Source organism: Chenopodium album, chromosome 12 (genome assembly GCF_948465745.1).
Source record: "Chenopodium album chromosome 12, dcCheAlbu1.1, whole genome shotgun sequence".
NCBI classification, from domain to species: Eukaryota; Viridiplantae; Streptophyta; class Magnoliopsida; order Caryophyllales; family Amaranthaceae; genus Chenopodium; species Chenopodium album.
Window position 1 is genome coordinate 41,543,348 of NC_137845.1, and position 24,912 is coordinate 41,568,259.

General features: G+C 34.5%; 2 protein-coding genes across 4 annotated transcripts; both read left to right on the plus strand.

Annotated features, from left to right (window-relative positions):
* The first annotated feature begins 1,101 nt into the window (after positions 1 to 1,101).
* Positions 1,102 to 14,473, plus strand: LOC145570521 (uncharacterized). 3 transcript variants are annotated; one of them, XM_081629641.1, is made up of 20 exons: positions 1,102 to 1,825; positions 3,644 to 3,776; positions 6,418 to 7,007; positions 7,875 to 7,992; positions 8,116 to 8,300; positions 8,385 to 8,492; positions 8,895 to 8,959; positions 10,261 to 10,366; positions 10,538 to 10,621; positions 10,859 to 11,005; positions 11,100 to 11,228; positions 11,908 to 11,975; positions 12,230 to 12,263; positions 12,337 to 12,421; positions 12,585 to 12,652; positions 12,721 to 12,834; positions 12,946 to 12,981; positions 13,110 to 13,196; positions 13,882 to 13,973; positions 14,104 to 14,473. In XM_081629641.1, the coding sequence occupies exons 3-20, from the start codon at positions 6,852 to 6,854 to the stop codon at positions 14,111 to 14,113; spliced, it is 1,692 nt and encodes a 563-aa protein (XP_081485767.1). In that variant the 5' UTR covers positions 1,102 to 1,825; positions 3,644 to 3,776; positions 6,418 to 6,851; the 3' UTR covers positions 14,114 to 14,473. The 3 variants fall into 3 exon arrangements, with proteins under 3 accessions (XP_081485767.1, XP_081485766.1, XP_081485768.1); XM_081629640.1 differs by having other exon boundaries at positions 1,104 to 1,825; positions 14,114 to 14,467; XM_081629642.1 differs by lacking the exon at positions 6,418 to 7,007 and having other exon boundaries at positions 1,106 to 1,825; positions 14,114 to 14,466.
* A 4,427-nt stretch (positions 14,474 to 18,900) lies between these two features.
* Positions 18,901 to 19,902, plus strand: LOC145571181 (ribosome-inactivating protein PD-L3/PD-L4-like). The gene has a single exon (XM_081630256.1). It carries the CDS (start codon positions 18,901 to 18,903, stop codon positions 19,900 to 19,902), a length of 1,002 nt encoding a protein of 333 aa, XP_081486382.1.
* The last annotated feature ends 5,010 nt before the right edge of the window (positions 19,903 to 24,912 follow it).

Below are 24,912 nucleotides of genomic sequence, written 5' to 3' on the forward strand. Positions count from 1 at the left end.
TTATCGCTGTACTGAGGCAGAAATTAGGATTTAACAATGATTTGTTCCCTGTAATAGCATTTGTAGTAGAGTAATTTGAAGTTAAATCCAGCAAACACAATTTAGGGTTTGTTGGGAAAATTGAATTTGGGGGTTTTTTGTTGGGTTTGATAATATTGAAATTGATATTGTAGGGTTGTAATTAATGTATTTGGTTGTGTAATCTTCCATTAATTTGCTCTATTTGCAGGAAATTATGTCTTTCATCAGGTCTTCACCCTCCTCTGTCCAAAAGTGTCGATGACTATGAGAATTGAAGTTCTTCAAGTTCCACTTCAGCAATGGAGATGACGATGCTCCCAGTTGGACCTCCTCTTTCAGTCAAATTGAGATTGAGCAAGTGACAGAGAGAAAGAGAATTTGGTGAAACAAAGTAAAAAAATCTTGAATGTGGTCAATAATGGAGGTTGAGGTAATTTAATGGGAGAAGATAGAGAGAGGGGGATAGTTACGGGGAGAGAGTGTGTGTTAGAGGAAGGTAGTTAATTGTGTGGGCCCCACTAACGGCATCTTTGACATATTCTGTTAAGTGGTAGTTATTTTTACAATTAGTGTGTTTGAGTGGTAGTAAAATAAAAAATAAAAATAAAAATTAAAGGGGTAGTAAATGTAAAGCAAGGTACTTTTCCTAGTAGCAAATGTCAAATTTTCCTATTATTTTTTTTAATTTATCAATGTTGTTATAAAGTATTATCATGTCCTTTAGTATTACGAAGTTTTACCAGTAAACTATACCACGTTTTACAACAATAATGAATTGGCGATAATTGACTTTTGGATTATGTTATGTTTGCAACTACCATGTTGCCTTTTACAGTTTTGCTTCAAGGTTTGTTTTTAGGAAAAATAATTATCAAGAATATTATGACCTTTGCATGATCTTCCAAAAATAAAACAACTTTTTTTTTATTCCGCAATAAAACGACCTTTGACATGCATCTTCCAAAAATAGGATGTAACCGGTTGGTAACCGGTTTAATAAGTTAAGAGTGACGTGTCACATAATTATTGGTAGATTGTTTTATATATATATATATATATATATATATATATATATTTACAATATACTTATTAATTAAACTGATTTTATTTTTATTTAAACAAATAAAAAAACCTCAACAGCCCACCACCTGTCAACAACCACCACCACAATCGGAGCTGCGTCCCACAAATCATCTACCTCACCGACGCTGAATACTCCACGCAAGCAACAACCTCACCGTCGCAATTAATTACCTCACCGAAAACCACAACCTCAATGCCCCCCACAATCAACAACCTCAACGTCGTCGAAAATCCTCGCAAATACTCCCACTGTTGCCAAAAAACCCCTATTGTTGCCTAAAATCCCTACCCTGGCCATATCGTCGCCGAAAACCTTAACCATTCCCCTCCACGAGCCTTAAATGGTCGATGTTTCAGAGCAACATGGGTTTAGATCGAGGAGTGGCAAGTAGAGCTACGGGAAAGGAGATGGAGCTAGGTGGTGCTACAAGGGAAGGGGAGGGGGGCTAGGTGATGTTGCCGAAAAGGGGGAGGGCCAAAGGGTGTTGGGTGGCGTTGTGAAGAAGCAGGGCGAGGGGCTGGTGGTGATGTGGTGGCTGACAAAGGAAGGGGAGGCTTACGGGATGATAGGGAAGGAGGAATGGGTAGGGGAATTTATACTTTTGTTATACCTTGTACAATTATTCTCCAAGGTGTGATGAGTAATGTGTCATATTTTAATTTTATGTCGTGGTCTCATGTAAAGCGATTGTCGAAGCTGTGCTATCACTTGGAACTCATTGTAAGTATCTTTTTTTAAAAAAAAATGTGAATCTAATTATGTTTGGGTAATTTTGTATTCGAGATAATGAATTAAGTGTGAGAATTTATATCTTTATTCATGTTTCAATTGCTTATTATGATTGTTTGATGTTTGCATGTTGAATTTCTGTTTTTTTTTTAAGTTCATTTCTTTCGAATTCATGTTTTTTTTTTTTGGTTTTTTTGAGTTTAATTAACTATTTTCGAACTTTTTAGTTCATTGCTTTTGAATTCATGTTGAATTTTGGTTTCTTTCAAATTGTGAGCTTAATTTATGTTTTTTCTCTTATTTTATTTTATTTTATTTATTTTATTTTATTTTTTTTACAGTGTATGTATTCTTTTTATAATAATGTAACTTGTATATAATTTAACTTGTAAATATTTTAACTTGTTGTAAATAATTTAACTTGTATATAATAATTGGAACAAATTTCGTTGTCATGTATCACAAATAATTAACATCAAAAGAAATATTGTTCTATTTTTATTTTTTTATGGAAAATTTGTGAATTACTATCTCAAAAAGAGGGCCTTTGTGAATTACTATACCTAGCAAGAAAATTTGTTAATTGTTACCCCTAAAATCGATTAATTCTAGTAATTACTACTTTTTTTCCTAATCAGCCTACTTAAGATTTTAATGACATAATTTTTTGATGAAATTGTAATTAGTAACTTTAAAACCTTAATTAATTATATAAGGGAAATTCCTTGTTTCTCATGGGGGCAATTTCGTGAATAAATCAACAACTTTTTCATTATTATGGGCTCCATAATTGAATAAAATTATTGGTTTATTTACGAAAATGCCATATGAGAAACAAATTTTGTTTCTCACTATGAGAAATTGGGGCATCGCCAATTATATAAACCACAGCACTACCTCCACACCACTTTTGGCAACTCCCCTTTACTACCTCCGGCAGCTCCCCCACCTCGAAATTCATTCCCCTCTTGGTCATCCACCACGAAACCTACCCTCTCGCGTACTTCCACCGCAAACCCACCGCAATTAATGCCACTCCCTTTGCCTCAACCCTTAAAACCCATCCCCTCCCTTTTCCCAAACCCCAATTATCACCTCTCCCCTTCCCCCAAGCCTCGGAAACAACCCAGCCACGTGATAGGGTTGCAATTCGTTGTGGGGGAACGAAAGGGGTATGAGTTTCATGGTAGGTGAAGGGGTGTGGGTGGAATTGTGGTGGGAAGCGGGAGGGAGGTGGTAATCGTGGCGGGGGAATGAGTGGGGATTAGATTGAATTTCGTGGTGGGGAAACGGGAGGGGTGGTTTTCACAGTGGGGGATCGAAAAGGGAACGAGATTCACGGTGGGGGAGCTGCTAGAGGTGTTAAAGGGGCTGACGAAGGTGGTGCAATGGTGGTGTGATGGTGGTGCAAGGGTTTATCTAATTAATTAAGGTTCGTTTAAAAGCTATTAATTACAATTTTAACGGATAATGATGTCATTAAATGATTAAGTGGGCTAATTAGGAAAACAGGTAGTAGTTACTAGAATTAATTGGTTTTAGGGGTAGTAATTAACAACTTTTTTTAGGGGTAGTAATTCACAAAGGCCCTGTTTTTGAGGTAGTAATTTACAAATTTTCTTTTTTTTTTTATAGTGCATGTATTTTTTTTGAATTTTTATTGAATCCTATTGTTTTATATGTTTAGAATCAATAAGGAATCACGGATTCCTATTCTTGAAATGTAAGTTGTTGTCACATTTTTTATAAAATGGTATGTGTTTATAATTGTTACTTAAAATTTACTTATATTGTGTATATTTATTGTAGATGGAAAGGTCTGCTGCTTTTTCTCAACAAATGTCACAACCACTTTCTGAAAAGAATATGGAAGAATTGCAATCTACTTTGCCTCCGGATAAGAAGCTAAAAGTAAGGCGGGAATATATATGGAACAGAAAAGGTAAGAGGAAAGCTGAGTATTGGAAATATTACTTAGAGTACGCATGTTGAGAATGAAAAATTATGAGGTGAATGTAAGTTTTGTCCTAAAACTTTTGCTGCTGATGGTAATCTTAATGGTTCAAAAAATGTTAAAAACCGTACTGAATCATGTCTTGGTAATCCTCTAATATAGAGGAAAAGTAAACTAAATTGTATTTTGATAAAAAACATAAGAGTGGTGAATTGAAGTGTGGGAGTAGGATTATGAACTTGAATGATGTTAGAGAGGCATTGATTCACATGATTATTGTTGATGAGTTACCATTTAAGCATGTGGAAAACATGCTTTTAGGCACTTTGTGCAAGTTGCATGCCCACAATTTCATATTCCATCTCGTGTTACCATTGCTCGTGATTATATTGCTTAAAGTTGTATTATAGTGAAAAAGAGAAATTGAGAGAAATGTTTAAGATATGTCAAAAAATTTATGTGACCACTGATACTTGGACTTCAATACAAAGAATCAATTATATGTGTCTTACGGCTCATTTCATTGATAATGATTGGATTAATTTTTGTCCAATTTCTAATCATAAAGGAGAGGATATTGGAAAACCAGTTGAGGTATGTTTAGAGTAGAGGCGGGCCGGGCCGAGAGAAAAAAAACATCCCACTCCTCCGGCCGGGCCAAACTTCGGGACGGTATTTTTATGCCCAACTCTGCCCAAAATGGTCGGGTTGTGCGGGCTTTTCGGGCCATTTTCGTGTCGGATCCAAAAAATTAAAAAAATGCATAAAAACGTATTCCCAAGCCCGCCAAAAAAAAAAAAATTCGGGCCGAAAAATTCTGCCCAAAACGGGCCGGGCCGGGCTTACTTTGATCACCTCCAGTTTAGAGTGTTGGGGTATTGATGATAAATTTTTTATTGTCACTGTTGATACTGCTTCTTCAAATGATGTTGTTTGCACACTTAGCTTGAGTAGAATGGTTAGAAGAACAGGATGTGTTAATGATGGAAAAAATCTTCATTTAGATGCATTGCTCATATCATTAATTTAATTGTGTGGGATGGTATTCGAGAGCATGGTGTGTGCATTGATAGAGTTAGAATTGTTGTGAAATATGTTCAGAATTACTTTTCAAGAATACATAGATTCAAAGATATTGTTCAAAAAGAGAACATAGATTCCAAATCTTCTTTATCCTTTGATGTCCTCACTCATTGGAACTCCACATACATAATGTTGGAAACGAATTTGAAGTTTCAACCTGTTTTTACTGGGTTATCTCTTCCTGACGGAGAGGATTTGAATATCAATGAAAGGCCTTCTGAACCCGAAGATTTGAAAAAAGTGAAGAGGGAGGTTGGTTTTGTTTTTAGAGGGGTTTTATGTGTTGACTAATCGTATTTCTGGTTCCCATTATGTAACAGCTAATAAAGGTTTAAGTGAAATTGCTTCTATGTATGATATGCTAAATAATTGGGAACAAAGTGAGGAATTGAATTTTCAAACTATGGCCATTGCAATGAAAAAAAAAGTTTGATAAGTATTGGGGGATGTGGATAAAATGAATAAGTTCATTAATGTTGCTCTTCTTCTCGACCCTTACTCTAAGATGGTCATTGTTGAATTGACACTAATTGATACACATGGAAAGGAAAAGGGTATGAAACATTATAATGATGTGAAGGAGTTCACTTACTTTTTATTTGAGTAATATAGAAAAATGTATGCTTCTAATATTTCTATCTCAAAGTATCCAATCTGAAGATAATATGTCAATGGATGTTGATAATAGTAGAGAAGTGCGTTCCGAACTTCCAATTATATGAAAACCTGTAAGAAAGAGCAAAAAGATTGAAGGGGACAAGTGGGTATGTGATAAGCGAGTTGGATAGGTTCTTAAATGATCAATTAGAGCCGGAGAAGGAAGAACAAGATGCATTGACTTGGTGGGGTAAGAATGGTTAGCGTTATCCGATTTTTAATCCGTATTTTTTTATTGATAAAATAATTAATTATAATGATAATTTAATAACGGTTATTGAAAAAACCGTGCGTAGCACGAGAACTAACCTAGTAGTAATAATATCACAATGACAGAACGGTAAAGTATCATTATGATATTACATTTATAGAATATTTTAGTCAAAATATATTGAAATTGAAGACTTAATAGTTAATACTACCTCTGTTAAATATTAGTTGTAACTTTGGGATATTATTTGTGAGATATAAAATATTTCAAAGTTGCAATTAATATTTAACGGAGGTAGTATAAAGAACGTTGAAGGAAAAAAAAATAGCACCATGATGTGACACGTGATATTCCTGGTATTTGTTTTAGCATTATGTTACTGATTTACTTTCTTCATGCGTTATGAACACTTGCGTAGACTTTACAAGTTCGATATAGTTTTTATTATAATAGTTGTATATTCAAATGATTCTGATTCCAAAAAATAAAGAATGACAAGATTGACAACTAATTCTAACTTCTTAATTTGTTTACCCTGAACAAGATTCAATTTGTTCCTATTTTACTTAACCAAAACCTAGAGGTGATCAAGGTTAGCCGGCCCAATTTTGGGCAGAATTTTTCGACTCGAAATCGGATCAGGCCCGGCCCAGTCTGAAAATTTAATTTTTTTTGCAGGTTTGGGAATACGCTTTTATGCGTATTTAGTTGATTTTTTAGGCCCGGTCTGAAAATGGCCCGAAAAGCCCATACGACCTGACTATTTTGGACGAATTCGGGCACAAAATTCCGACCTTGCCCGAGAAGTGGGCTTATTTTTAAGTTTCGACCCGGCCCGGCCCGCCCAATGATTACCTCTACCAAAATCAGTCTTTACAGTTGATACTATTCATATTTTCCTATGCGGTTCTAGATCCAGATCCATCAGTTGCTGACTTGCTGGTTCCGGGTCAAGAAACCGAGTAGTGGTACTCATTTTTTTATTTGTTTAATTGAGCCCCATAATCCGATAGAGAATCCACAACGTGTCAGTATGCTGAGCGCTAAAGAGTGTGTTATGCTAATACCGATTGAAAACACCAGAAACACGAACTCTGTGATTCTGTTTGAAGATGAGAATGACAATGCTCCAATTTCAGCAATTACAATGCCAACAACACTTCAATGGCGTCTTTCTTTCTCACTCTTCTTTACTCCACTCCTCCATTCCACGGATTTCGAGACCATCTACTATTATGTGCTCGCAATCATCGCCTACCAGAACTCAAGTAACCCAATTATTTCCTTTAATTCTTAATTTCATTGGAATTGTGAAGTAGTTTGGTCAAATATGTGGATTAGAGTATTATACTCGCCTAGTCGGTATTGTTTATACTATTTTGATATGTGCGGACAATATTGACATTATTTCTCAATTAATGATTTATGATTGAATTTCATGATTTGTCTCGAGGGAGAGGATAGACATGATACAACATTACAACTATTATTGAAATTTGTTTGTTAACTTGTTAAGTTGTACTCCGTATTGTATTGTTAACCATGTCGGGGTTAAACAATGTGTCGGGGCTACAATGCTACATGCAGAGTATTGTATCGTAGCTTCGTGTCATGTTCGGGTTGTGCTTAGACATCAGTACTAAACTATACCGTAGCTTTGATGTTAAGTGTTTAATGAGTGTATAAAGTCGGGTTACATGTTACATTCAGACATCTGTACTAAGTTATACCTTGCTTTGATGTCAAATTCTTCACATGAGTGTAAATTCGGGTTACAATGTTACATGTCGCGTTTTGTTTTGTTTATTTGTATCATGTACAAATTGTGCTTAGACTTCAGTATTAAGGTATGCTATGCTTAGATGTTAGTATAAGGCCAAAGATAAATTATTCTTGCTGATTAAAACTTGTTTTTGCTGATTTTCTATTACAATTGTTATTTGAAACTGCACATAACTTGTTTTTGCTGAGGTTCATATTACTTTCACTAAATTAACTTATTTTTATGAATATTAATGTTTAAGATAAAGAGAATAGGGCTAAGGCAGTATACTAGCCATTATATTTTAGCTTAATTTTTGGTGTTATGGGTCATGGTATCTTGAAGTAAGCTTCGATGTTTTATTGGATTTCAGAGGATAATGGAAAGCATATCGGTAGGAACAGAAGCTGGTGGTGCAGGAGGATCGTATTCTTATACCGCTTTGAAGAGGTTGGATCAATTATGGACAAGCATTTGCTCTGCTGAAACAGGTGACAATAATGTACTTCAGATCATCATTTGTATAATAGATGATATGATGTTAATATGCTACATCATTAAAGAGATTGGATATGAATATATGATTGTTTAACGCGTCAAGTTTGATGTTGTAGTAACTAAACCACCACAGGTAGTTACTAGTGTTACGGGTCCTTTTGTGCATGATGAAGCTTCTGGGAAGTCAGTAGAGAAATTTGATGTGATAGTTTGTGGAGGTACTTTGGGAATTTTCATTGCCACTGCATTGTGTGCCAAAGGCCTTAAGGTCGGGATTGTGGAAAGAAATATACTGAAAGGGGTATAGCATGAAAACTTTGATTGAGCAAGTGTTTAGGAGTGAAAGTCTGCTTGCTCTTATTAACACTTCAGTTTTTGTGAACAGAGAGAACAAGAATGGAATATTTCAAGAAAAGAGCTTTTGGAACTTGTAGAAGTTGGCATTTTGAATGAAGATAACATTGAACAAGCTATATCTGCAGAATTTAATCCTGTGAGTTCCTAGTTTCTTTATAAATTACTTAGTAATAATCAAGCTTTTTAAAGTTATTTGCTTATTTCTTATTTGGACTAATAATTCCTAAAATGTTGATTATCATGTATTGCGGTTACTTAGTAAAATCAAGCTCTTTAAAGTTGTTTCTTATTTGGATTAATAATTCCAAAGACGTTGATTATCATGTATTGTGGTTACTTCTAGGGTGTAGGTCTATTTGTGAATATAGTCCAAAACATAATCAATTTTGTTCTGAACCATACTTCTTGCATGTCAAGGCTTGCTTCTGGCATATTTAAATTCCTTCACGAGGCTCAAAATTGGCTAGCAAACTTTTTATATCATGATTTTGACATTGCTTTCATGTTTTTCTTCTCCTTGGCTTGATCGATTCTGCAGAATAGATGTGGATTTGAAGAGAAGGGTGAGATTTGGGTCAAAGACATTCTTAATGTTGGAATTTCGTAAGTTAGTCCTATCCAATTGCGTATATTATGTGATGCTTGCCAAAATGGTAATAATAAAAATCTCTACTTGAAGTTAATAAAACCAGAAGAGAAAATTGCTTTATGAACTTATGAGAATAGAAACTTTCTGTATTGGTCAAGAAACTTTGTTGTAAACTTAAGAATGGTAGACAATCATATGATCCCTACTGATGTGTTTGGATAGCAATGCTGGAGGGAAAGAGAGGGGAGAAAATAGAAGGAAGACTTGATAAAACCTGAAGAGGATGTGTATATCCTCCAATTTATTTCGGACTTTGGTAGAAAATGGTCCTTTAAAAGGGGAAGGAAAATGAATACTCTCATTTCCCTCTTTTTCCCTTCCCCCAATTCATATCCTAATAGAGGAAAATGGATTCATAACTCTCCCTCCATTTCTGTTCTTTGAATCCCTTTATCCAAACACATTTTAGTTGAATAAGCATATTAAAGCTCCTAAAATTTCTTTTATCACGGTGAGGGTGCAGTATTTTTTTTTGGTCATCCCTATGTTAATAATTACGAAACATTACACATTCCTGCTTATAGGATTCTTGACTGAGGTTATGTTGCAAATTATTTCCAAATTTCTTATAACAAGCAGTATTGTTACAAAGCTTGAATTTTTACGCAGGGTCAATTCCCAGAAAAAATTAGGGCCATGCTAATAACAGACAACACTAGCATTCATCATCAAATTAAAGTTTTCTCTTATCCCATTCATGATCTATCACTAAAATAGTAGTACTAATTGATCGTCAACCAGTAGCTTGTGTAAAAGTCCCCTCAGTTTCTATGTAACATATGATCCAAATAATACCCTGTCTTTGCTGTTTGCTAATCTAATAACAGTTCAAGAGTTTGCCTGGACACTAAAAAACTTTGCAATTTGAAGCAATTTTGATTGGTTAATTGATTAAGGCTGGGATATATTATTCAATTTTGTATGGTCCACTCGTCCTTTATCCATGAAGACCAAGAAGCATGCTACCCAAAAGGAAAAGGAAAGCCAATTCTTGGTATTTGGTGCAGAACCAAAGCAGGATTTATCCTTTTTTTTAAAAAAAAAAAAAAAATTTAATCTTATGGTTCTGTTATCGAATTTCCTATTTTCTATGTGTACACAGTGCAGACATTTTTCTCTAGTTTGAATATCTCTTACATTTTGTTATTCCTAGAAAAAAAAAAGCTGGAAGAATATGAGAAAAGTCCTTAATTGATGCAACTTATCTGACCAATCTTGTCCTCTATTTCTCTGCTCGACTCCTTAAAAAATGCAGGCCAGCTAAGTTGGTTGAGATAATGAAGGAACGCTTCAGGTCTCTTGGTGGTATTATCTTGGAGGGTTACAGTGTATCTAGCATATGTGTGTATGATGATTCAGCAGTAAGTTCAAGATCTCAGCTTAATCTGACTTTTGGTAGTCACCTTCACTTACAGAGCAATTTTATACCATTATACCTTCTAAAAGGATTGTAATCAGAGTAATGTGGACATTTACTATACATGATTTATGCCACTATAGATCATTCACTGTTGTTGTTCCTGGCGTAGTAGGTTTTGCAAGTATCTGAAGAGAAGATTTTATCATCACGCCTAATCATTGATGCTATGGGAAATTTTTCTCCTATCACAAGACAGGTTAGTATTTTAGTTTCATTATAATTCACATTTCTAGCACATGAATGCTTTTATGTATCCTTGCTCCTTAGTATCCTCATGATGATTTCTTTTAGGCTCTCCCTAACTGATCATTATATTTTTTAACTTTGCAAAATTTGACAAAAAAGACAGATCAGGTTATCAGATGCTTCTTTTTTAGAATAATTCTTTCAGGCTCTCCCTAACTGATGAAGTGGCTTATATATTGAGTTACAGATACGAAATGGAAGGAAGCCAGATGGTGTTTGCGTTGTTGTTGGTTCTTGTGCCAGTGGCTTTACAAATAACACCACAAGTGATGTCATCTATAGCAGTGCAACAGTGCAGAAAATTGGTCAATCAGAAGCCCAACTGTTTTGGGAGGTAATCTCCCTTAAAAGATTTAAGCGTTTTAACCAGCTGGTTTTATTTTTCCTGCAAATTTTCATCGCCTAAACTACCGTTGTACATTCTGCAGGCGTTTCCAGCTGGTTCCGGTCCCATGGATCGTACAACTTACATGTTTACCTATATGGATCCTCAGCCAGGATGCCCTACCCTGGAAGATCTCTTAGAAAGTTACTGGGAATTGATGCCAAAATATCAGGTGAAATGGATAATTTCTCTCTGTGAAGCCATACATATGTCTATCTACATTTTTAATGTTATCTTTCTTTCAGCTTTGCTCTTTTTAACTCACTTTTCCTTTTTGAATGTTAATTTTACCTCAAAATTGTATATATTGTTGATACGAAATGCATGACATTCTTTGTATAATCTTGTATCTTTATTGAGGGATTAAATATCCTATTTCACTTCTTGCAATTGGCCTTCTGAAGTAGAGAAAAGTTGACATTCTCTTTGTTACTTTCTACTCATTGAACTTGGTAAACTTAAATCTTCTGTTGGTGCCTTTCAGTTTTCTAGTTAGAATTCATGTCATCTTACACGTCTTTGTTTTTAACAATTTAAGATGGAAACTTAATTAAGTTTATAACTCTTCCCGGGGTCTTGGTATAAAATGCTGAATATTTCCATTGTTTCTCTGGCATAAAGTGAAAATATCGACTCTCAAAAGTCAAAACAATGTCAATGTTTCTGTGATATGCAATATTACTTTTGCTGCTTTTCTGGCTCTTCAAAAGTCTTGGAATATATTTATCCTGAATTTGGTTTCTGTTGTTTACAAAAAGTATAAACATTCTGCGGTTCTGCCTGCGTAAATTATGAGGTCATGCTTCTTCCCTAATTACAATGACTTTTCTTTATTTGTTGTTGTCTGATAGGGAGTTTCTCTGGATGACCTCGATTTTATGAGAGTTGTATATGGCATATTCCCTACTTATCGTGACAGGTAATTTATAACTTATAAGTGCTAATAACTTGTTTCATGATCTGTATATTCTCTCAAAGTATAAATTTTACTGCATAAGTATCTCTTTATGAATATAATCAATTCCTGAACAAAGCATAACAATTCCAATCTCATGGAAATAAACATGAATAACAAACATATATTTCTTGCAAACCTCTTATCGATGAGTATTTTACTAATTGTATGCTCTTCTTTCGTCATTCTCCTCTGATTTTTTTACTGTGATATTGCAGTCCACTACCAGCTGCATTTAATCGTATTCTACAGGTGTTTCACATTGTAACTCAAAACCCTTCCATGGATTATATGGTTTCAAGCATTGCTAAAGTATATTCTGCAGTTTGGTGATGCTAGCGGTATTCAATCCCCTGTTTCATTTGGTGGTTTTGGAAGCTTGACCAGGCACCTTGAGAGATTATCGTCGGGTATACTTTACAGTCTTCCACAAGAAATTACTGTGTAATCTATAAAGCATGAGAATCATAATAGCTTTTATTTTTTGTCAGAATCATACTGGAATTTACTTTAACCTTCATGTAAAACTGGATAAGTGAATTTATCTAATAAACCCTTATCCTGTGCCACCAGGAATATACGAAGCAATTGAGGGTGATTTTCTTGACTCGAGCAGCTTGTCTTTGCTGAATCCATATTTAGTAAGTGGTACTTGACACTCTGATAGACTTTTATCTCAGCATATATTAAGTCAAGTGTGTATTTGCAGCCCAATCTAAGTGCTTCTTGGCTATTTCAAAGAGCAATGTCAGCAAAGCAACAGCCTGATGTATCACCTTCTTTCATCAATGAGTTACTTCATGCCAATTTCCAGAGTATGGAGGTAAAACTTACATGTTTCTTGAAATGATCCAGATATTTTTTTTGTTCTACAACAATTTCAAATTAGAACATTTATCTCTTCTGCTATCGTGACATTGTACAAAATCTACAGAAGCTTGGTGATCCTGTTTTGAGACCATTTCTTCAGGTCATTGTCTCTTTCATTTTTGCTGCTCTTCTGATATCTGTGTGCATGTATTAATATACTTAACTCTAGACATAAAACTTTTAGGTCATTCTGATTATTCTAACATTAAGGTTAATGTTTTTGGACAGGATGTCATTCAATTTGGTCCCCTGGTCAAAACACTGGGGTTGGTCATGCTTACTAAACCTCTCATCATTCCTTCCATATTCAAGCAGGTAAGTTATGAGTAACTCCTTTCTCACATGTTATTAAACTTAACTTCTAAACTTTGTACCAAACATGGAGACATAATGTGGAAGAAGTATAGAATGTTGATACTGGCACCTAGGTCTACTGCCTGTGAAATCCTGATAGTAGCATTGCACTGTTTTCTATATGACCTGTTCACACTAGCTGTTTGCCAACATCCTCGGACTTAATTTCTTTCTTTTTTTTTTTTTACCAGGGAAAATATTATACTTTAGGTTTTGATGTGCTATTGATCTGCAATATCAAGGGTAGAATATTTTTTTAAAATACAATAATAAGACCCTCCAAAACAGATGTTAAAATCGAAAAAACAACTACGGAGTATTTCCGTGCTTAATTATGGCATGTGCAGGAAGTTGTCTACTTAGGACCTGTTCTGTTTAGCTTAATTTCGGTCAGTTCAGTTCAGTTCTTTTGCTAATTATTTCAATTCAGTTCAGTTCTTGTTTTCAGTAAATCGGAACAGCCCCTTAGTTTGAACCATATATATATTGCACTGTAGTTTGGATATGTGACACATACATTTAATGGGCTTGCTTGCTTTGCTATGACAAAAACTGTTGCACCAACATGTTTAAGAAATAATGCTTCTCAGAATTAATCATTTGTCAGTTTCACATTCAAACTCATTTGATTATTTGATGTTTTCAGGTTGGTTTTCCTGTGCTGATTGATTGGTCCGGCCATTTCTTTATGCTTGGTTATTACACATTCCTCTCAAGCTTTGTAGATCCTTTAATTAGGTGAGTATTATGAGCTGTTACTAATCGAGTTTATATTTCATAATGACCTGATGGTTGCATGGATGAGGCGTACACATTAACTGTACTTCATCTACTTCTTTTGTTTGATTGTTCAGTCTTGATCTCTTAGCTTTTCGTAGGTCTTCAATTAACAAATTCCCTTCCAAGATGAAGTTTCAATGGAAGCGATATCTTGATGCTTGGAAGTACGGAGCTGGTTTAGACTATAGATTGTGAAGTAATACATTGTTGAAATACCAGAAACGTAAGACAACCTTATTCAATACTTTTTTTTTTTTTTTTTTTTTGACAAAGGGACCTTATTCAATACTTCGTATATTGTAGGATTTGATAAGTACATAATGTGATACTCTTAAACTTCTATGTAATTTCCAGCAGAAAATTAAATGATCGAGTGGTTTTACCTTTTATCTTAAAAAAGATAGAAATATACTGATAGTCTATTTTCAATTTTTCCTGGTGGACTGATGGTATTTTGATACCAAAAAAATTGTTAATGATGGTCCTCTGTAATTTTAGAACATGTTTGGTAAGAGTATTTATTGGGCTAGAAACGGATTCAACTAAACCATTACCTAGTGTTTGGTTAGAAGGTTTAGGTTACAATTAATGAATGATAAATTAGTGATATTCTCATATAGTAAAATTAATGAATGATAAAACCTAGTGTTTGGTTAGAAGGTTCAGCTTAAACCAACTAGTGCTGTTCCGAAATAATATGGGTGATCAATTAATAAATGATTGTTTGGTGACTTGCATTGAGAAAGAAGTGTTTTTACAAGTTCCTGATGAAGATCTCATTGATCGATTTAAAAGAATGAAGATCCGAAGGATATTTTAGTAGTATATACCCGAATTGTATTTATAATATGGTCTTTTGGATTGAATATGTACTCGACTTTTTAAAATTGTATACCCGAACATTTTTTTTTTTGATAAATTTAATTATCTAAATTGTTCCCCACCGTCGAATTCTTGAGTCCGCCACTGCCTAAGGCTAATGATTTCCACCTAATTTTATCGTTTACTTGTTTGCGTGTATGAATCAATGACTTATTACATCGATATAAAAAGAAAACCTAAAATTGCTAGTCTTATTAAAATCAAAATAGGACGAATCTGATCGTTTACTTTTTTTTTTCCTGAATAGATCTGATTGCTTAAGAAGTCTACCATGTTTCTCCTACCATAATATAATGTAGAGCTGTTCATGGGCGGGACGGCCCGCTAAGCCCATCCAACCCGGCCCGCAAAAAGGGCGGGCTTGGACAACGTTTTTGAAAAAAATTGGATATTTGGGCGGGCTAGGCCCGGCCCGTTAACATAAATGTGCGGGTATGGACAAGAAATATGTATCGCGGGCTAGCCCGCCCGGCCCGTTTATTAATATATAATAATAATACTAATAATAATAATAACATTCTTATTTTAATAATTTTATTTAGTTAGTTAGTTATGACATACTTTGTGTATTTTTGAAAATAAATACAAAGAGACTATATTGAACTATAAGCTTTTATTAGTTACAATTATTCATTTTAATTTTATATTTTATCATTAACACTTATTAAATAAGTTTTATCTTACATATATTTATAACATATGTCATAATTTCAACCTTTTTTTTAATTTCTATTACCATTTGTGAACAAAAAATTATAAGACAACTATACCAAAATAATTTTAGCACAAGTAAATAATAAAAAGATTAGTTAGTGTTATAAAAAATAAAATAAAAATTAAGGCCCGTTAGCCCGCGGGCAAGCCCGGCCCGTTTAACAAGCGGGCATGGACAAAGTATCAAGCCCGCATAAAAGGGTTCGGGTTTGATACATAAAGCCCGTTGGACAAAAAAATAAGCATAGGCTCGGTCCGCTACCCGTCCAAGCCCGCAAATGATCACCTCTACTATAATGCAGTTTCATACGGAGTATAATATTTTTATTTTTATTTTTATTTTTTGACAACGTCTTACTGAGTATAGTATAGTACTAGTTATTTTCGTCCATTTTTTTTACAGAAAGACTTGCGTGGACCTTGTCCACAATAATATTATTGTGAACCCGAAATTTATATACACGCAACTGATATTATATTGAACATAGTGACCCTTATTTTTAACATATTAACCTTATTTTTAACATAGTAACCTTTATTAAAACTTGTATAACGTTTAAGATTATTGTGAACTTTAATACGACGTTATGACCCTAATTTTAACATAGTGACCTTTATTATTCATATTGACCAGTATATAAAATATTTCATTAAAAAAATGAACCTCTTATAATATATTACCAAAATGACTTTTCTTTGAACATAGTGACCTTATTTTTATTATAGTGACCTTTTTTTTATTAATAAAACAACCATAGTTTCTTTAATATTAGTGGTCCACAATAAATTAGTGTGAACAAGATTCATTTAAGAATTAGCTACACTTTCTCTTTTGAAAATCTCTTACAGTTTAATATTTTGTCTACTAATGATCCATATTGTCTTACTTTATCATTTTTCACTCCTTTAATGGTCCACAATCCGCTCACACCACTTTACTTTTCAATAAAAATATTTATCCTAAATCCTAATACTGTACTCTTTTCTTTGGATTTTTTTATTACCTGATCTACCCAACTAACATCTTATTTTATTAAACTACGCACAATCCTAACTCTAGCTTAAAAAAAATTACAAATTCTTTAATGGACCTGGTTCACACTAATTTATTGTGGACCACCAACATTAGAGACAATATGATTGTTTTATTAATTAAAAAAAAAGGTTACTATAATAAAATAAAGGTTGTTATGTTGAAATAAAAGTTAGTGTGACATTATAAAAGATATAAGAGGTTAATTTTTTTAATGAAATATTTAATATAATGGTCAATAATAATAATAATAATAATAATAATAATAATAATCACTATGTTAAAATTAGGTCACTGTTCAACATTCAACATAATATCGTACTTTAAATTCATAATAAAATTAAAAGTCACACAAGTTTTAAAAAAGGTTACGGAGTAATATGTTAAAAAATAAGGTTACTATATTAAAATTAGGGTTCACTATGTTGAATATAATGTTAGTTACGTATATATAAACCTTAGGTTCATAATAATATTATTGTGGATCAGTTCCACGCAAGATTTTCTGAAGAAAAAAAAAATAACGAAGGTCGTACTACATAATTTCCTTAATTTTAAAATGTATGACAAATGTTACCTGTAACATTTATTGGAGACATCAGCATTATAGCTTTTATTGATCATTTTATCACACTTTCTTTATTTTATAGTTGGTCAATCATCTATATGCAATATAATTGCTTAAATATACTTCGTAGTTTTTATTCAATTTTTATACAAAGTATTTAAAAATTTTTGGGTGTCTAACATGTCTATTCATGAACTTTTCTCATGACGACTTCTATTTAAAGAAGATAATAGGTTGAAGGTTAATTGTAGCTCATTGTATTGTTTGTTCAGTACAACATTCTATTAGTCATCTGCACTCATAATCAAGCTACTTTCATTTCTCAGTTTTTATTGGTAAGTCATCTTTTGTTGATGCATGAAGCCACTTTATTATGTACAATAACTAGTAATTTTTTTTTTAATTTTGTTTTGTATTGTGTGTTAATACCTTTTTTTTTTTTTTTTTAGTACTTACTCCATTTCATATTACTTTTAATACAACATGTTGTTAATTTGGATTTTTTGTCAGAAACTATCTAATAAAACCTAAATTTTGTAAGAAATAATCTAATAAAAAATATTGTAAGAAACTACCTAATAAAAGGTAAATGTTTTTCACCGTTGACCAAATTCTATGGGGTTGAACCACCTCAAAACTCCCCCCTAAACCACTATGGGCCGGGGTTGGTTTAAGGTAATAACTGATAAGGTTATTTTTTGGGGGGTTGTAAGATATTACAAGTTGGTGGTGGCAATTTCATGCATCGAGATGGTTGTTTTTGGGGTTAGGGGTGGTGATTTTGGGGATATAGGGTGGTTTCAGCGTGGTACGGTGGAGGAAATTTCAAGCAGGTTGTGATGGTTTTGGGGATAAAACAATGGTTTTGAACGTATTTTGAGGTGGTTTAGCGATGAAAATCCAACAAAGGTAGTATTTCACAATGTTTTACTTGTTATTAGGTAGTTTATCCCAAAATCTGGATTTTATTAGGTAGTTTGTGACAAAATATCTTTTTTATTTGAAAGAATAGATTTGATGGTAAATATCCATATTAATCAAAATAATTGAAACACAAGCATGAGAATTATTGACTTATTGATTTATTAAATCGTTTATGTCTTCATATCTCTTCTTCCTTACAATGCATTCTAAGTGACGTACGTTGCAAGTAATTTGAAACGGATTGCACAGGGCCCGAAAATTTAAAGGGCCTCAAATTGCAATAAGTCAATAATAACGGGCATATAATTCTGATATGTCAAGCAGTAAACGTAATGTAATCTGTCAAATTGGTTGTAGTGCGGCTGTGCGGCAACATTAGTTTAGTATCTTATGAGAATTGAGGTCAGCGGATCAGCATTTTGTAACTGTAGTTTATGTCAATACAGAGTAATATGAGTGTAAGGTTTACGAATACGAAATACATGTTAATTAATAATTTAGTTACCCGTGAAAAAATGATATGCTAGCAACGTGGTAAATTAATAATTCGAGTATAAATTTCTATATTCTAGCATGTTAAAAAAATCAGGTGGCATAATTTCATATTAAAATTTGTGTGGTTTTTAAGTTTCGAGGGCCTACAATTATTACTAGCACAGGGCCACTAAATTGTTTAAGACGGCCCTGAACGGATGAATTGAAGTTTATTCTAACAAAATTATGTGTACACCCAGTATTGACAGGCGAAAAAGACAGTACGTAGAATGGTGGGAATAAAAATCATGAACGCTTATGTTATGGTAGCTATAGCAGTATGGATAGTGCTTGAACCAACTCTCGCCGCAAAACCAGATGTAAGCTTCGACATCGAAGGTGCTACAACAGCTACCTACTCGCAATTGTTGACTGATGTACGTAACAGAGTGAGGGATAGAAAGATTGTATATGGCGGGCGCCCCGATATACCAGTAATGGCTGCACCTTCAGCAGCAAAAAATTATCTGTATGTCGATTTTACAGCATCAGGGAGAAGGACAATCACAATTGCTGTGAATTTAAGAAAAAATTATAATTTATATGTGGTTGCTTATCTTGACAAAATCAATGGAAACTCTAGGTCACATATTTTTAAAGATTTTGCCAAGGATTACCCTGCTGATGCTGAAAAGAATCTATTTCCAGAGGCGAAAGTTAAAGCTAATCGTCTAGTTATGAATTATGAAAGTAATTATGCTGAGGTTGAGAGTAAGGCAGGTTCTAGAGCCAATTTGGGATTGGGAAAACAGCCACTAAACTTATTCTTTAACAAAGTTTATGGGCAGCCCGTTGTTGATACGAGTGAAGCACGATTTATGCTCGTTGTTATGCAAATGCTTTCTGAGGCAACACGATTTGCATATATCGAGAGAATGATTGTGCAAAATTTTGAGAAAGATATTGATGAATGTTATAAACCCGAGTTTAAAACGGTCGAATTTGAAAAGAGTTGGCGGAAGATCACTGTAGGAATTAAGAATTCTAAGGGAGGTGTAATCTCGCCGCCGCTAGATTTAAAGGATCCTAAGGATAGGCCTTGGATAGTGTCGAGTGTCGAAGAGATTGCTAGAGACATGGGGCTTCTAAAGAACGAAGACGCTACTATGACTGATAACAGCCGAGTATCTCTAGCACTTGTCATCAATAAACTACAAAGGCATTACAACCAGTTCATTAGTTTTTTTAAAGCAAACAATAATGGTGATGATGATTATGAGGCTGAACTGTGAAACTAGCCTAAGGATTTGCTAAAGTTTTATTGTGTATGACATTCGTTCATGCATGCTGATCGAGTAGAAGTTGTGTGATCATGATGTAATTGTGTTAATTAAGTGTAATAAGGCAACAATATGTTGAGTATGTATTGCGTGTAATTCCCATTTCCTAAATAAAAACAAAATTTAAGGACCATCTCAAATAATTTTGTCGCCTTTCATAATAGTAAGAGTTTAGGGCATGTTCACTTCAACTTAATTTTAGTTTACTTCATTTCAGTTCAGTTCAGCACTTCAGGTCCTAAATTTCTTCTCTCATAAAATATTCATTTCAACTCTATTCAAATCAGTTCAGTTCAATTCAGCTCAATTTAGTAAATATGAACAAGCCCTTAGTTTTGTGGCTTCTCATAGCTGAGACTTCTATTTTTTTAATATTAAAACAAAAAGTTGCTGACATTATCAACCCCCTCCCTACCCTATATGTCGCTTCTTCATTAAAAAAATTCCCCGCCAATTAAATGTATGATGTCATTATTGATTTTTTTTACAATTTTAGGGGTCATGCTTGAGTCGGGTCACATCGGGTCATACATCTTATCGGGTTTGGGTCGAGTTTAGGTCCGGTCAATAATAGGTTGGGTTACATTCGGGTCGGGTCAATAATAGATCGGGTTTTCACGAGTTAAAATGAGTTAGGGTCATTCTCGGGTTCAAGTCGGGTTCGGTTCAAGTCAATAATTTGCGGGTTATAATAAGGTCGGGTCATACTCAGGTTCGAGTAGGGTTCAGTTCAAGTAAAAATAATATGTGGGTTATAATCAAGTCGGGTCATTTACAAGTCGGGTCATTCTTGGGTTCAAGTCAGGTTTGATTCAAGTCAAATTGCGGGTTACAATCAGGTCGGGTCATTTTCAAGTCGGGTCATGTTTGGATTCGAGTCTCAAATATTGGGTTAATATATTCTAACAATTAGAAATGAGCAAATAACTACAATTAGTCCATGTAATGAGTCGTATGTTTTGAACTATTGACTATTGAACTTATCATAGTAACTCGGTTGCACAAGCACACAACTACACAAATGATGACGTAACTATATAAGTATACTTTGATCAATAATAATAAGGTGGCCTAAATTGAATTTAAGGTGATTTAAAATCGGATCAAGTCAATAACATGTTAGGTTCAGTTTGAAATGGGTCAATTACAATTCAGGTTGAATTTGGGTAGGGTCAATAACATGTCGTGTTGATTTAGGGTCGGGTTAGTAACAGATCGGGTTGCATTTTGAGTCGGGTTAGTAATAGATCTGGTAAATTCGAAACAGGTTAATAAAAGATCGGGTTAAATTCGGGTCGATTTAGTAGTAAGTCGAGTTAAATTTAATTCGGGTTTTGACTGGTTAGAACGGGTTCGGGTCAATCTCGGTTCAGGTCGGGTTCGGTTCAAGTCAATATTTTACGGGTTATATTCAGGTCGGGTCATCTCCTGGTCGGTTCATGTTCAGGTTTGGGTCTCAAATACTCGGGTTAACTCGGGTCTAGGATTGGTTTCAGGTCGGGTCATATCGGGTTCAGGTCACCATTTTCTTCGGGTTCAAACGAGTCAGTTAATAATCAGGTTCGGGTCGATTTTTCGGGTCGGGTCAGCTTTTGACGACTCTAATTCCGAGCATAATTTGAAAACTTAGAGTAGGAATGACAATGGGTTGAGGTGACCCAGACCCAAAATTTTAGATGTGGAGCCAGATCCGACCCAGACCCACCAGGTCTAAAAAAATCAGACCCAGATCCACCTGGTCTAGCGAGTCTCGGGTCTAAAATGGGTCCAAAACGGGTCCAACTATAATTTTTTATATTTTTTCATAATCTTTTATATATATTATAAATTTATAACTATACTACTACTTGATATAATAAAAGATGCATTATAAAAAAATTGTTCATATTTTGATACACAAATAATCTGTTTATTAAAAAGTAAAGACAATGCATGAAAAAAAAAATCTTAAAAACTAAGATTCTTGGCTGCTTGCTGCTTTGCTGACTTTCTCTAAAATCTATCTTCTCAACCTCTAATTACGTAGTATATTACTAATCTAATATATCTTATTAAATGGTTTATTTTAATAATAGTATGTGTGATATACATTTATTATTTATAACAAAAATTTTAAAAAAAAATAAAAAACGAGTCCATGGGTCGGATCTGGGTCCAAAAAGTGAAGACCCAGACCCAGACTCGACCCATTAAAATTAGACCCAGACCCATCGAGTCTAAAATTTAAGGACCCAGACCCTGAAATATGGATTGGGTCCAACCGGGTCTTGGTCGGGTCCAGGACCCATTGCCATCCCTACCTTAGAGGGACAAAATCACCCCCCAAACTTTTCCCAAACAATTTTCGTCACGAAAATTGAGAAAAAAAATGTTATTTTTATTATTTAAAATAAATTATTAAAATGAACCAATTATATCATGACACGAGTCATGATTTAATCCTAATAACTAACGGAATTAACGGCCGCTAGTCATTAATGGCAGTCGGTGAATTTTTAAAAAATTTGGTGGCATTTGGTGAATTTAGAAAACGTTGATGACATTTGGTGAACTATTAAAGTATTTAGTGGCATTTGGTAAAGTAGCTGTTAAATTTTTTTTAAATAACTTATGGGTTGAGCTCATGGATCAAAATATGATGTTTAGCTACCATTTTATTAAACTGTATTGTTGAATTCACAAATGTTTAGTTAACCTTTCTGTATTACGGAGTACTCCGTACTTATTATTAGGCCTGAATCCACTAATTCCTACGACGTTTTTTTTTTCTTTTTTTTTTCTTTTCTCTATACAATGTAATTTTTTTTTGGACTTTTTTAAGTTATGCCCCCAAACTTCTTCGGTTTCTAAGCTGTGCTCATGTCTTTTTAAACGTCTAAGCTGTGTCCTTAACCTCGCTAATTTTTATTAACAATAACCTTTGACGTTAATAATAACCTTTTTTATTATTTTATTTTCTGATTTTTGAAATTTTTTTAAAGTGTTAAACCAATTAGAACGGGACACGTGTCAAATTAATAACGCCACGAAACCATTATTGATAAAATAACTTAAGTTTCGTTAATGAATATGACTGTCAAAGGATATTGTTGATAAAATATCGTGAGGTGAAGGGCACGGCTTATAACTTTAAAAATGCATGAGTACAACTTAGAAACCGAAAAACTTGGGAACATAGCTTAGAAAAACCCTTTATTTTTCTTTTCTCTATACAATGTAATTTATTTTGTAATTTCTCAGAGCCCTCTTCCTACAAATATCATTGTTCTTCATTTCTTCCTCGCTTTAAAATACACGTGTATGTGCTTTCAATTATTGTCCTTTAATTTCTTTTGTTTAGTTGAGCATCAATTGTATGTTGATCACTTTTTCCTATAATAATAATTTTTTTGTTTGAATTTTTATAGCCATTTCAAATGTTAATCCTTATTATGAGATAACTTTGTGACTAGATTCATTGATTGATGAGCAAAAAAAAGAATAAGAAAGTCGCCACCAACCAAACATTGTGCTAGCTATATAAAACAAGGTCTTATATCAAACACACCAACGCATTCATACAAGAAACGTGTATTTCGCAAATGACGAAATACACGCTGATCGACTATAGGGATTCCTAAGCGAGTAGCATGCGCCTCCATTGTCAGGACTCTATGGGTTCCTACCTCGGCCTCCCCGTGGATTTGGGGCGGAGTAAGGTTGCAGCATTTGGTCATCTTCTGGACTCCGTTGCAATGCATCTTTCGGATTTCGCTGCGCTTATCAGCGGCTGCTAAGTTGGTGATTATCAATTCGGTTCTGGTTGCCTCGTTCAATCATGTTCTGTCGGTTTTCACGGTTCCGGCTTCCATTTGCGATCGGATTGATAGTATGTTGTCTCGGTTCCGATGACGGACTTCATCTTCGTCTAAAGGTTTTGCTTTCCGCTTCGCTGCCCTTCTGCATTTTCCCAAAGGAATGGGTGGCTTAGGTCTTCGGAGTGTGGCATTGTTAAATTCTGCCTTGTTGGCAAAGCAATGTTGGCGTATCCACCATCACCCCAGCTCCTTGTTTCAAGGGTTATGCTTTCCAAGTATCCTTCCCTTAGTTCGTTTCGGGCGGGAGGAATTTCCAGATCTTCTTGGGGGTGTCGTGGTCTTATGGATGGTATGTCAGCTTTGTCTTCTGGTCTAGCTTGGAAAGTAGGCTCGGGCTCTAAGGTGCGAATTCTGGAGGATGACTGGGCCTCGGGCGGCCTAGTTAAGTTTAAAGATCCGGCTGTTGAGTCGTCCTTGCCGACTCATGTTTCTTCTATTATTAATCTGCGTACAAACCCGTGGGATACTTCCTTGATACATCGTATGTTTGACTCCTTGTCAGCACAGCGAATCCTTTCATTGGAAAGGCCCCACGGTATCATGGATGATTTCGTCTACTTGAAGTTTACAAGAGATGGACGTTTTTCCACTAAGGTGGCATATGCATCGCTGGTTCGACATACAATTGTAGGGATTTAGATACTCTAAGCAGTATTTCATGAATCATATTCATAAGCATCTAATAACCAAGATCAATGCACAACACATAAAGAATAAGTAATTATACCTTTGAAGCGTGATTCCACGTGTGATCGAGCAAGAACAAGGGAGATAAAGAACCTCAAGTGTGATTCCTCTATTTGGTCCACGAGCACGGATTAAACCTCCACTAATGCTAGTTAGTTGCAATTGAACCCTTCAATTGACCTTCTACGGAGAAGAGAGAGCAACAAACCAACTACGAACCACCACACGAACCACCACAAGGGGGTGGCCGTACGGACAAGGGGAGGAGAGAAAGAGGGCCGTGAGTGAGAGAGAGAGAATTAGGGTTTTGGGACTTGGTTGCTTGAATTACAATTAACTGACTTGTCAATTGTTATGTCAATCTAAGTCATGGATCTTATTTATAGATCACTTCTCTAAATAAGAGTCCATATTAAGC

Excerpts from the sequence above, each read along its gene's own strand:
- LOC145571181 (XM_081630256.1), top strand. The coding sequence starts at position 18,901 with ATGGTGGGAATAAAAATCATGAACGCTTATGTTATGGTAGCTATAGCA.
- LOC145570521 (XM_081629640.1), top strand. The coding sequence starts at position 6,852 with ATGAGAATGACAATGCTCCAATTTCAGCAATTACAATGCCAACAACAC. Across the intron at positions 11,229-11,907 it reads AATTGATGCCAAAATATCAG|GGAGTTTCTCTGGATGACCT; the intron begins GTGAAATGGATA and ends GTTGTCTGATAG. Across the intron at positions 12,653-12,720 it reads CTTTGCTGAATCCATATTTA|CCCAATCTAAGTGCTTCTTG; the intron begins GTAAGTGGTACT and ends GTGTATTTGCAG.